The 12,955-nt window shown below is 51.4% G+C and overlaps 1 protein-coding gene across 2 annotated transcripts in view; it reads right to left on the bottom strand.

Moving 5' to 3' along the window:
• The window catches only part of EIF3L (eukaryotic translation initiation factor 3 subunit L), a 45,389-nt gene that overhangs the window by 16,687 nt on the left and 15,747 nt on the right, over positions 1–12,955 (bottom strand). For both annotated transcript variants that reach the window (XM_075321806.1, XM_075321805.1), the window contains exons 5-9: positions 2,737–2,798; positions 2,578–2,647; positions 2,201–2,274; positions 1,909–2,080; positions 153–307 (exon numbers count right to left, since the gene is read on the bottom strand). In XM_075321806.1, the coding sequence (XP_075177921.1) occupies positions 153–307; positions 1,909–2,080; positions 2,201–2,274; positions 2,578–2,647; positions 2,737–2,798 (533 nt within the window). The remainder of the gene's footprint in view (positions 1–152; positions 308–1,908; positions 2,081–2,200; positions 2,275–2,577; positions 2,648–2,736; positions 2,799–12,955) is intronic.

Below are 12,955 nucleotides of genomic sequence, written 5' to 3'. Positions count from 1 at the left end.
CTTGTTTCATGATGTAAATTGAAGTAAAATGTAATCGAAAAGTCTTCCAAATTTATAGATGGCAACTTAATTAGTGCCAAACGAGACCTCGGCTTCACCATCTCTGCAGCCAACAGTTATGTGTTCTTATGAATAGTAATGGTAGATGGTACCTTTTTGTTGAGCTCAATGTTTTCCAATACTTTAATAGCCTGATAGTAATCCCCAAGGAGGGAGTGCAGACGAAGCAGTCCAACCAAGCTGAAGTATCCAAGCATCTTGTACAGTGAATGTCGGCCGTATTCTCCAGCTACACTTTCAGGGTCACCTGGGGAAAAAACACACACACAAAAAGTACATTATGCATCGCCTAAGTGTTAATGTTGGGCGATTGTGCTTGCACTGCTCGTTACTCTATTGAGCATCAGGGTGCTCGCGGAGCTCGGCCGAGTATGATGGGTGTTCGGATGTTTCGTCCGTAAAACAACAAACACAAAGTAGAGGGTTGGTTTACTGCCTAATGTGAACAGGCACCACAGGTAGACACTTAGGGGTACTTTGCACGCTGCGACATTGCTACTGCGATATGGTCGGGGTCAAATCGAAAGTGACGCACATCCGGCACCGGTAATGATGTCGCAATGTGTAAGGCCTAGATGCGCTGATAAACGATCGCAAAAGCGTCGAAAATCGGTGATCTGTGTAGCGTCGGTCATTTTCATAATGTCGCAGCAATAGGAGATATGATGTAGTTCCTCGTTCCTGCGGCAGCACACATCGCTGTGTGTGAAGCCGCAGGAACGAGGAACATCTCCTTACCTGCCTCCACCGGCTATGCGGAAGGAAGGAGGTGGCCGGGATGTTTACGTCCCGCTCATCTTCGCCCCTCTGCTTCTATTGGCCGCCTGCCATGTAACGTCGCTGTGACGCCGCACCCTTAGGAAGGAGGCGGGTCGCCGGCCAGAGCGACGTCGCAGGGCAGGTAAGTGCGTGTGAAGCTGCCGTAGCGATAATGTTTACTACGGCAGCTATCACAAGATATCGCATGTGCGACAGTGGCAGGTACTATCGCGCTCGGCATCGCTAGCCAATGCTAGCGATGTCGCAGCGTGCAAAGTAACCCTTAAAGTTAAAATGGCTCTCACTGGGAGTTAAAACAATGTTTTCGGATGCTGGGAGTCCAAAAAGAAAAAAAAAGAAAACTCCCTCCAGTTGCAAATGCTGCTTTTATGGCTGGTTGTATGTGAGCGGAGAGACAAACTGCTCAATCATTAACTTCAACTATACTCGTTACTTCAGCCATTTTAGAGCATCTGACCTGCTCAACTCGAGTAACGAGCACCCAAGCATTTCAGTGCTCACCCATCTCTAGTAAGTGTTCCACAGTAAGACATACCGGCTGCACACCTGCAGCCAGGCTCCGCTCCATGCCACCTGTGGTTCGAGCAGCATGATGCTAATAAAATGTTCATTTTAAGCTGCTCATCTATTGCTCCACTGAAGAGGTATTACACAGAAGTAAATAAGTATTTCTAACTACAACATGTAAGATAGGAGCAGAGACCCTGATTCCAGTGATGTATCACGTAATGTGCTGCCCATGTACAGAGAAAGCTGCCAAATCAGTGATGGGGACGGAGTTGTACAAAGCTTATAATTATGGAGGAACAGCATGAATAGTCCTCTAAAAATAAGATCATTGCTTTATTAGCATGAAATCAAAACTACAGCAAGCAACTCCGTAAATGACATCAGTGGAATCAGGGTCTATGTATCTACAATGTGCTGCTCTCAGATAAGGTGGCAAAACGCTGGTGACAAATCGATTTTATGAATAAGTCCCGTCTGTTGAAGACCGATTCTACGGTGAGAACACGACAGGCACAAGAGCCAAAATCACCGGCCGTCATGTTCAGCTCGATCCCTCACCTCCACTGGTGTAGATCTCCAGCTGCCGGTTAATGTTGGATTTATCCACCAGAGAATGTAAGACATTAAGGACGCTGTGAACGTTCCAGATCTTGGGGTTGGAGCGCAAGAATTCAATTTCTTCCTCGGACTTTTTTGCGGTCTTACAGCGATACTGGCTGAATGACTGAAACTGGAACAGTGTAGATATAGACAAATTTAACCAAAAGTGAAAGTATTAGAATTACATGTTCAAATACAGAGAAGCCTGAGCAGAACAAAGCAGGAGAAAGTCTACTGAAAAAAGGTGTACCTGGTAAATGAATTCATCAATAATATCCCACAGCCACTGGTTAGGCAGCTCCAAGGGCGCAGGACCATCAGCGTCTACAAGGAATTCATCAGTGTCAGTGCTAATGGCATCAAACCAGCAATACAAGCCACAGGCAAAACATTCACGCCATTCCTAGTGGGGGCATCCCACAGACAACAGTGATCATAGGATGCACATGCATGTCCATTACTGGAATAGAGTGTGAATGCAGCTGCAGCATGTGCACTACTGCCCCCTCCACTTTCTGGTGATCAGAGGGGTCCGCAGGGGTCCTACCCCCACTGATCACACCTGCTGACAGATACATGATTGTTGGATATCGCCTTTAACATTGACAACCTAAACCCAAAACTTACTTAGGATGTAGTTGAAGAGGTTGCAGTAGTTGTAGTAAGATTCGAACCGCTGCTCCAGTGTGGGTCCCCCCTAAAGGCCAAGAATCAGAGCGTCATTACACCGCAACAAACACAACTTATGTGCCGGGGACAAGACAAATATGCAGAACAGATACTTACACTAACTTTGGCGTAGATGTGTCTGTAATACAGCTCCTTGTAGAGAATTAAAAACACCGCATCTGAAGAAGAAGAGAGCTAGTTATAGCAACAGCACATCCATTTCTAAGGGATGATTAATATTTACAACTAGAAGTAGTACCCGGCGTTGCCCGGGAAATTAACTGTCCCTATGTCTGTCTGCCTCTGCCTCTTTCCCTGTCTGTCTATCTCTGTGTCCCTATCAGTTTCACCACCGACATCTTATTACCTCACACATAAGCTTCTTATACTAAATTTATTTTGTTCCTATAGCAAAAAAAAAAAAAAAAAAAAAAAAAAAAAAAATCACAGCTGCTATTAATAACCTGTAGAACACAGTTCTATTGACTTTAATGGAAACAGGTTTTTTGGAGAAAACTGTAAAGCCCGGGGTTGAATTTTCCTGTCAAAACAATCTATGATGTTCCCTGAGTCACATGGGGTGTCCGTACAAAATTTTGTGATTGTAAATGGGACGGTGCGGATTCCTTTAGCGGGCATACACATACATACTTATGCACACATACATACACTCCGGTTTATATATTAGACAAAGTCAGAAAAAAAAAAATACAGAGAAACAGTTATCAAAACCACAGGAAGAAAAAGTGGGAAAAGCACCTGCAGCAAGTCATAAGTTACCAGCACTTATTTTTCCGGACAGCAATTGTGTGACTGTTATATAGGAAAACTGTTTCTCTTTTCCATTGCATGAATTTTAACCTCTTAACGACCCATGATGTACTATGTATATGTTGTCTCTTTGCCTTTGATACAGGATCACATGCTGAGCCTGCATCTATCCCTGAACATGTTGGCCGATTTAATCAGCCTTCATCTGCTTCCAACTGCCGCGGGTGTAGCATTGCTCTGCCCATGTCTGTTAACCTATTAATTGCCACTGACCGTGGCATTTAACGGCGTGCTGGCAGGGGGGCACACTGTTTTAACTACTCATTTGGGCGGGATGTGCTATCATGATATACAGGGTTCAGCTGATGACCACTGTCTGTCATCTCAGTATTCTTGTGAAACCCGGTGTTCATAAGGCCAGAATCACACTTGCTAGTGCCTCGCGTGTAACTCGCGCGAGTCTCATGGTAGAACCCGGCATGGCCGCACACTCTGACAGGAGCGGGTCGGTTGCATGTATCTCTATGCAGCTCAGACGCTCCTGTATGCATAGTGTGCGGCCATGCCGGGTTCTACCATGAGAGACTCACGCGAGTTACACGCGATGCACTAGCAAGTGTGATTCTGGCCTAAGAGTCTGATTTCTTCTATGTACAGGAAGGCAATGGCATTGCTGCATATAGAACAAGTGATTATTGTAGGTTCAAGTCCCTGAAGAGGACATATTTGGTATCGCTGTGCTTGTAAAAGTCTGATCTATCAAAATATAAAATTAATCAGATTGGTAAAGAATGTAATGAGAAAAAAAAACAAAAAAACAGACCACCAGAATTGCAGCTTTTCAGCCGCCACAAGTACAGAAAAAATAAGAACAGGCGATCAAAACATGGTATATAGCCCAAAATAATTCCAATTAAAAAAGAGAATTTCTTTGTCGCTCCATTGGGAGACCCAGACAATTGGGTGTATAGGCTATGCCTCCGGAGGCCGCACAAAGTATTACACTAAAAGTGTAAAGCCCCTCCCCTTCTGCCTATACACCCCCCGTGCTCCCACGGGCTCCTCAGTTTTTTGCTTTGTGCGAAGGAGGCAGACATGCACGCATAGCTCCACAGATTAGTCAGCAGCAGCTGCTGACTATGTCGGATGGAAGAAAAGTGGGCCCATATAGGGCCCCCAGCATGCTCCCTTCTCACCCCACTCTTGTCGGCGGTGTTGTTAAGGTTGAGATATCCATTGCGGGTACGGAGGCTGGAGCCCACATGCTGTTTTCCTTCCCCATCCCCCTTAGGGCTCTGGGTGAAGTGGGATCCTAACGGTCTCCAGGCACTGAGACCGTGCTCCATCCACAGCTCCTGAGGACCCTGCTGGATAGGAACCGAGTATCGTTCAGGGACATGGCCCTGCTACGTTGAGGTACTCTGTGTCCCCGTGGGGACCGCGCACAGCAACACTCCAGCATTGCTGGGTGTGCTAGTGCACCGGGGACCGCGGCGCTGACCGCGTTTGTGCCATTATACACTGCAGCGTCGCTGAGTGTGTTTGTGTATGGGGACTACCGCGCTGACCGCCGCTGCCATTGTTATTACCGAGGCGCGGCTGGGACTGTTAGTGCGCCGGGGACTCTGCGCCGGCCGCGCTTATAACTCGAGTCCCCGGCTTTTGAGCCTAGTCTCTTTTTCTTCCCGCCCCCAGCCCTGCCAGTCAGGGGAAGGGCGGGACGCTGTACAGCACGGCAGCACTGAGGGCTGGAGCATGCTTTGCATACTCCACCCCCCTCACTGTGCACAGTGGGGCACCAGTTCCCGCACTTTCTGGGTCACGCCCACGGCTCCCTCCTCCCCTCAGGACGCCGGCAGCCATTCCTGTCAGCTCCTCGGACGCTGCAGAGGGGAGACAAACTCTGGGGGACCCAGGCAGGGATTCTGGTGGCCACACAACCGCTTTAAGCGGGCGGTAAGCAGCACCTCAGGTGCTGGCCCCACTTGGTGCAGAAGTGTAATTATAGTTTATATGTTTACAGGCTATACTTTACACTGTATGGTGCACAGTTGATTTCTGGCTATATACCCTGTTGTGTTGCTCAAAGGAGACAACAACATGGCGCCCACAAGAAGCAGGGGTGCCAAAACACAGGCTTACTATGCTGCCTGCGCCGCATGTACAACCTCGCTACCGGCAGGTTCCACTGACCCTCATTGTGTGCACTGCTCGGCCCCTGTGGCACTTACTCAGCCGGAGCCTCTGCTAAGGGGGGCCCAGGGGGAACAACCAGCTAACACTGTCCAGGTGACAGGGACGGAGTTTGCAGTTTTTACTGACAGACTTTCTGAGACTATGGCTAAGATTCTAGAAGCTTTGCAGTCCAGACCGGTATCTCAGACCATGGGCACTGTGGAATCACTGCCCCCTGGTTCCCCTCAGTTGGAACAACAATGTTCCTCCGGGGTGTCTCATAGATCCCAGGGTGAGGTCTCTAACACGGACCGCAGTCCCAGACCGCCTAAGCGAGCTCGCTGGGAAATCCCCTCGACCTCATCACATTGTTCAGGGTCTCAGAGGGATGACTCTCTGTATGATGAAGCGGAGGTAGCTGATCAGGATTCTGATCCTGAGGCCACTCTGAACCTTGATACTCCTGATGGTGACGCCATAGTGAATGATCTTATCGCGTCCATACATCAAATGCTGGATATTTCTCCCTCGGCTCCTCCAGCGGAGGAGTCAGCCTCTCAGCAGGAGAAATTCCGTTTCAGGTTCCCCAAGCGTACAACGAGTATGTTTCTGGATCACTCCGATTTCAGAGAGGCAGTCCAGAAACACCGAGTTTGTCCAGATAAGCGTTTTTCCAAGCGCCTTAAGGATACACGTTATCCCTTCCCCCCTGACGTGGTCAAGGGCTGGACTCAGTGTCCCAAGGTGGATCCTCCAATCTCCAGACTGGCGGCTAGATCCTTAGTTGCAGTTGAAGATGGGGCTTCGCTCAAGGATGCCACTGACAGACAGATGGAGCTCTATGAGGCTATCGGCGCGTCTTTTGCTCCAGCATTCGCAGCCGTATGGGCACTCCAAGCTATCTCAGCGGGTCAAGCGCAAATTGACGCACTCACACGTACGTCTGCGCCGCAAGTGGCGTCCATAACTTCTCAAACGCCGGCATTTGCGTCCTACGCTATTAATGCTGTCCTGGACTCTGCGAGCCGTACGGCGGTTGCAGACGACAATTCGGTGGCAATACGCAGGGCCTTGTGGCTACGGGAATGGAAGGCAGATTCGGCTTCCAAAAAGTCCTTAACCGGTTTGCCATTTTCTGGCGACCGTTTGTTTGGTGAGAGACTGGATGAGATCATCAAACAATCCAAGGGAAAGGAAACATCCTTACCCCAGGCCAAACCAAAATTACCCCAACAGAGGAGGGGACAGTCGAGGTTTCGGTCCTTTCGGGGTGCGGGCAGGTCCCAATTCTCCTCGTACAAAAGGCCTCAGAAGGATCAGAGGAACTCCGATCCATGGCGGTCTAAGTCACGCCCTAAAAAGACCGCTGGAGGTGCCGCTACCAAGGCGGCTTCCTCATGACTTACGGCCTCCTCACACCGCATCCTCGGTCGGTGGCAGGCTCTCCCGCTTTTCCGACATTTGGCTGCCACAGGTAAAAGACCGTTGGGTGAGAGACATCCTGTCTCACGGTTACAGGATAGAGTTCAGCTCTCGTCCTCCGACTCGATTTTTCAGAACATCTCCGCCTCCCGAGCGAGCCGATGCTCTTCGGCAGGCGCTGGGCACTCTGAAGGCAGAAGGAGTGGTGGTCCCCGTTCCTCTTCAGCAACAGGGTCACGGTTTTTACTCCAACCTGTTTGTGGTTCCAAAGAAGGACGGGTCTTTCCGTCCTGTCCTGGACCTAAAACTGCTCAACAAACACGTAAAGACCAGGCGGTTCCGGATGGAATCCCTCCGCTCCGTCATCGCCTCAATGTCCCAAGGAGATTTCCTTGCATCGATCGATATCAAAGATGCTTATCTCCACGTACCGATTGCTCCAGAGCATCAGCGCTTCCTGCGCTTCGCCATAGGAGACGAACACCTTCAGTTCGTGGCACTGCCGTTCGGCCTGGCGACAGCCCCACGGGTTTTCACCAAGGTCATGGCTGCAGTAGTGGCGGTCCTCCACTCTCAGGGTCACTCGGTGATCCCTTACTTAGACGATCTGCTGGTCAAGGCTCCCTCTCAAGAGGCATGCCAGCACAGCCTCACCGCTACTCTGGAGACTCTCCAGAGTTTCGGGTGGATCATCAATTTTCCAAAGTCAAATCTGACACCGGCCCAATCGCTGACATATCTTGGCATGGAGTTTCATACCCTCTCAGCGATAGTGAAGCTTCCGCTGAACAAGCAGCGTTCACTACAGAAGGGGGTGCAATCTCTCCTTCAGGGTCAGTCACACCCCTTGAGGCGCCTCATGCACTTCCTGGGGAAGATGGTGGCAGCAATGGAGGCAGTCCCTTTCTCGCAGTTTCACCTGCGTCCTCTTCAATGGGACATCCTACGCAAATGGGACAGGAAGCCGACGTCCCTCGACAGGAACGTCTCCCTCTCTCAGGCAACCAAAGCTTCCCTTCGGTGGTGGCTTCTTCCCACTTCATTATCGAAGGGGAAATCCTTCCTACCCCCATCCTGGGCGGTGGTTACGACGGACGCGAGTCTGTCAGGGTGGGGAGCAGTCTTTCTCCACCACAGGGCTCAGGGTACATGGACTCAGCAAGAGTCCTCACTTCAGATCAATGTTCTGGAGATCAGGGCAGTGTATCTTGCCCTAAAAGCGTTCCAGCAGTGGCTGGAAGGCAAGCAGATCCGAATTCAGTCAGACAACTCCACAGCGGTGGCTTACATCAACCACCAAGGCGGAACACGCAGTCGGCAAGCCTTCCAGGAAGTCCGGCGGATTTTGATGTGGGTGGAAGCCACGGCCTCCACCATCTCCGCAGTTCACATCCCGGGCGTGGAAAACTGGGAAGCAGACTTTCTCAGTCGCCAGGGCATGGACGCAGGGGAATGGTCCCTGCACCCAGACGTGTTTCAGGAGATCTGTTGCCGCTGGGGGATGCCGGACGTCGACCTAATGGCGTCCCGGCACAACAACAAGGTCACGGCATTCATGGCACGATCTCACGATCACAGAGCTCTGGCGGCAGACGCCTTAGTTCAGGATTGGTCGCAGTTTCAACTCCCTTATGTGTTTCCTCCTCTGGCACTGTTGCCCAGAGTGTTACGCAAGATCAGGGCCGACTGCCGCCGCGCCATCCTCGTCGCTCCAGACTGGCCGAGGAGGTCGTGGTACCCGGATCTGTGGCATCTCACGGTCGGCCAACCGTGGGCACTACCAGACCGACCAGACTTGCTGTCTCAAGGGCCATTTTTCCATCTGAATTCTGCTGCCCTCAACCTGACTGTGTGGCCATTGAGTCCTGGATCTTAGCGTCTTCAGGTTTATCTCAAGAGGTCATTGCCACTATGAGACAGGCTAGGAAACCAACGTCCGCCAAGATCTACCACAGGACGTGGAAAATATTCCTGTCGTGGTGCTCTGCTCAGGGTTTTTCTCCCTGGCCATTTGCCTAGCCCACTTTTCTGTCCTTTCTTCAATCCGGATTGGAAAAGGATTTGTCGCTCGGCTCCCTTAAGGGACAAGTCTCTGCGCTCTCTGTGTTTTTTCAGAAGCGCCTGGCCAGACTTCCACAGGTACGCACGTTCCTGCAGGGGGTTTGTCACATCGTCCCTCCTTACAAACGTCCGTTAGAACCCTGGGATCTGAACAGGGTGCTGATGGTTCTTCAGAAACCACCGTTTGAGCCAATGAGGGATATTTCTCTCGCACGCTTTTCGCAGAAAGTGGTTTTCCTAGTTGCAGTCACTTCACTTCGGAGAGTGTCTGAGCTAGCAGCACTGTCATGCAAAGCCCCTTTCCTGGTGTTTCACCAGGACAAGGTGGTCCTGCGTCCGGTTCCGGAATTTCTCCCTAAGGTGGTATCCCCCTTTCATCTCAATCAGGATATCTCCTTACCCTCTTTTTGTCCTCATCCAGTTCACCAATGTGAAAAGGATTTGCACTTGTTAGATCTGGTGAGAGCACTCAGATTCTACATTTCTCGTACGGCGCCCCTGCGCCGCTCGGATGCACTCTTTGTCCTTGTCGCTGGCCAGCGTAAAGGGTCACAGGCTTCCAAATCAACCCTGGCTCGGTGGATCAAGGAACCAATTCTCGAAGCTTATCGTTCCTCGGGGCTTCCGGTTCCCACAGGGCTGAAGGCCCATTCTACCAGGGCCGTGGGAGCGTCCTGGGCCTTGCGGCACCAGGCTACGGCTCAGCAGGTGTGTCAGGCAGCTACCTGGTCGAGCCTGCACACTTTCACGAAACACTATCAGGTGCATACCTATGCTTCGGCGGATGCCAGCCTAGGTAGGCGAGTCCTTCAGGCGGCGGTTGCCCACCTGTAGGACGGAGCAGTTACGGCTCTATTATGAGGTATTATTTACCCACCCAGGGACTGCTTTTGGACGTCCCAATTGTCTGGGTCTCCCAATGGAGCGACAAAGAAGAAGGGAATTTTGTTTACTTACCGTAAATTCCTTTTCTTCTAGCTCCAATTGGGAGACCCAGCACCCGCCCCTGTTTTTTTGTGTACACATGTTGTTCATGTTGAATGGTTTCAGTTCTCCGATATTCCTTCGGATTGAATTTACTTTAAACCAGTTTATAATTTTTTTCCTCCTTCTTGCTTTTGCACCAAAACTGAGGAGCCCGTGGGAGCACGGGGGGTGTATAGGCAGAAGGGGAGGGGCTTTACACTTTTAGTGTAATACTTTGTGCGGCCTCCGGAGGCATAGCCTATACACCCAATTGTCTGGGTCTCCCAATTGGAGCTAGAAGAAAAGGAATTTACGGTAAGTAAACAAAATTCCCTTCTTTGTTTACTTACCGTAAATTCTTTTTCTTATAGTTCCGTATTGGGAGACCCAGACAATGGGTGTATAGCTTCTGCCTCCGGAGGACACACAAAGTACTACACTAAAAAGTGTAGCTCCTCCCTCTGAGCCTATACACCCCCTGGAGAACCAGATCTAGCCAGTTTACTGCAAAACCTGAAGGAGAATAGCCACCCACAAGTAAAAACAGAGCAAGAACCGGAACAACCGGAGACTCTGTCCACGACAACAGCCGGTGATAACACGCGGAACAAGAACCTGCCAACAGGCAACAGGGAGGGTGCTGGGTCTCCCAATACGGAACTATTAGAAAAAGAATTTACGGTAAGTAAACAAAATTCTCTTTTTCTTTATCGTTCCTATGGGAGACTCAGACATTGGGACGTCTCAAAGCAGTCCATGGGTGGGATTTAATAGAAAAACTGAGAAGTAGGCAGAGCCTAACTTCACAAATGGGCGACAGCCGCCTGAAGGATGCGTCTGCCCAAGCTCGCATCTGCCGAAGCATGAGCATGCACTTGGTAGTGCTTCGAAAAGGTATGCAGGCTAGTCCAAGTGGCAGCCTGACAGACTTGCTGAGCCGTAGCCTGATGCCTGAAAGCCCAAGAGGCACCGACAGCTCTGGTCGAGTGTGCCTTGATCCCCGGCGGGGGAGGCACCTGAGAACACTGGTAGGCATCGGAAAAGGTCGACCTAATCCAACAGGCTAAGGTCGGCTTAGAAGCAGAGAGGCCCTTACGCCGACCTGTGGTTAGCACAAAGAGAGAGGTGCACCGCCTAAGAGCAGCGGTGCGAGACACATAGATCCGGAGCGCCCGCACCAGATCCAGAGTATGCAACGCTTTTTCAAAGCGATGAACAGGAGCCGGACAAAAGGAAGGCAGGGTATTGTCCTGGTTAAGGTGGAAAGGAGAAACCACCTTAGGGAGAAAGTCCGGAGTCGGACGAAGAACCACCTTGTCTTGATGAAAAACCAAAAAAAGGTGACTCCGAAGAGAGCGCAGCCAAATCAGAGACTCTCCTGAGGGAAGTTATGGCCACTAGAAAGACCACTTTCTGTGAAAGACGAAACAAAGAAACCTCCCTAAGAGGCTCAAAGGGGGGTTTCTGCAAGGCCGTGAGGACCAAATTGAGGTCCCAGGGATCCAAGGGCCGCCGGTAAGGCGGAATGATGTGAGACGCGCCCTGCATGAAAATGCGCACTTGAGCCAGCCGGGCGATACGCCGCTGGAACAGCACTGACAGAGCCGAGACTTGTCCCTTGAGAGAATTGAGGTACAGTCCAAGTTGCAGACCGGACTGTAGAAAGGACAGAAGGGTCGGCAAGGAAAAAGGCCAAGGAGCATGGCCTGAAAAGCGACACCAGGACAGGAAAATTTTCCAAGTCCTGTGATAGATTTTGGCCGAGGAAGACTTCTGGGCCCGAGTCATAGTGGAAATGACTTCAGGAGGAATACCAGAAGCCGTCAAGATCCAGGACTCAAGAGCCACGCCGTCAATCTGAGAGCCGCAGAATTCTGGCGGAAAAACGGACCTTGTGAGAGAAGGTCTGGACGGTCCGGAAGATGCCACGGCACCTCTACGGACAGATGGAGCAGGTCTGGGTACCAAGCTCGCCTGGGCCAGTCCGGAGCAATGAGGATGACCAGACGGCCCTCCATTCTGATCTCGCGCAGGACTCTGGGCAAGAGAGCTAGAGGGGGAAACACGTAGGACAGACGAAACTGGGACCAGTCTTGAACCAGAGCGTCCGCTGCGAAGGCCTGAGGATCGTGGGAGCGAGCCACGTAAACCGGAACCTTGTTGTTGTGACGGGATGCCATTAGGTCCACGTCCGGAGTGCCCCACTTGCGGCAGATTGACTGAAAAAATGCCGGATGCAGGGACCACTCGCCACTGTCCACGGTTTGACGGCTGAGATAATCTGCCTCCCAGTTTTCCACGCCTGGGATGTGGACTGCGGATATGGTGGACTTGGAGTCCTCCGTCCATTGAAGGATGCGTTGTACCTCCAACATTGCCAGGCGGCTGCGTGTCCCACCTTGGTGATTGATGTAGGCAACCGCTGTCGCGTTGTCTGACTGGACTCGGATGTGCTTGCCCGCCAATAGGTGGTGAAAAGCTAGGAGAGCTAGAAGCACAGCTCGGGTTTCCAGCACATTGATTGAAAGGGCTGACTCGGACGGAGTCCAAGTGCCCTGTGCTCGGTGGTGGAGACATACCGCTCCCCAGCCGGATAGACTGGCATCCGTGGTGAGGACCACCCAGGGCGGAGCCAGGAAGGAGCGTCCCTGAGACAGAGAGAGGGGCCGAAGCCACCACTGAAGAGAGCTCCTGGTCTGTGGCGACAGAGCCACTAACCTGTGCAAGGAGGAAGGCCGCTTGTCCCAACAGCGGAGAAAGTCCAGCTGCAGAGGACGCAGATTGAACTGGGCAAAGGGAACAGCCTCCATTGACGCCACCATCTGACCCAGCACCTGCATCAGGTGCCTGATGGAATAACGGCGGGGCCTCAGCAGAGAGCGCACCGCCAGTTGGAGGGACTGATGTTTGATCAAGGGCAACTTCACAAGTGCCGGCAGAG

This window comes from Anomaloglossus baeobatrachus, chromosome 8 (assembly GCF_048569485.1).
Source record: "Anomaloglossus baeobatrachus isolate aAnoBae1 chromosome 8, aAnoBae1.hap1, whole genome shotgun sequence".
Taxonomy (NCBI): domain Eukaryota; kingdom Metazoa; phylum Chordata; class Amphibia; order Anura; family Aromobatidae; genus Anomaloglossus; species Anomaloglossus baeobatrachus.
This window is presented reverse-complemented; position numbering and strand designations above follow the sequence as displayed.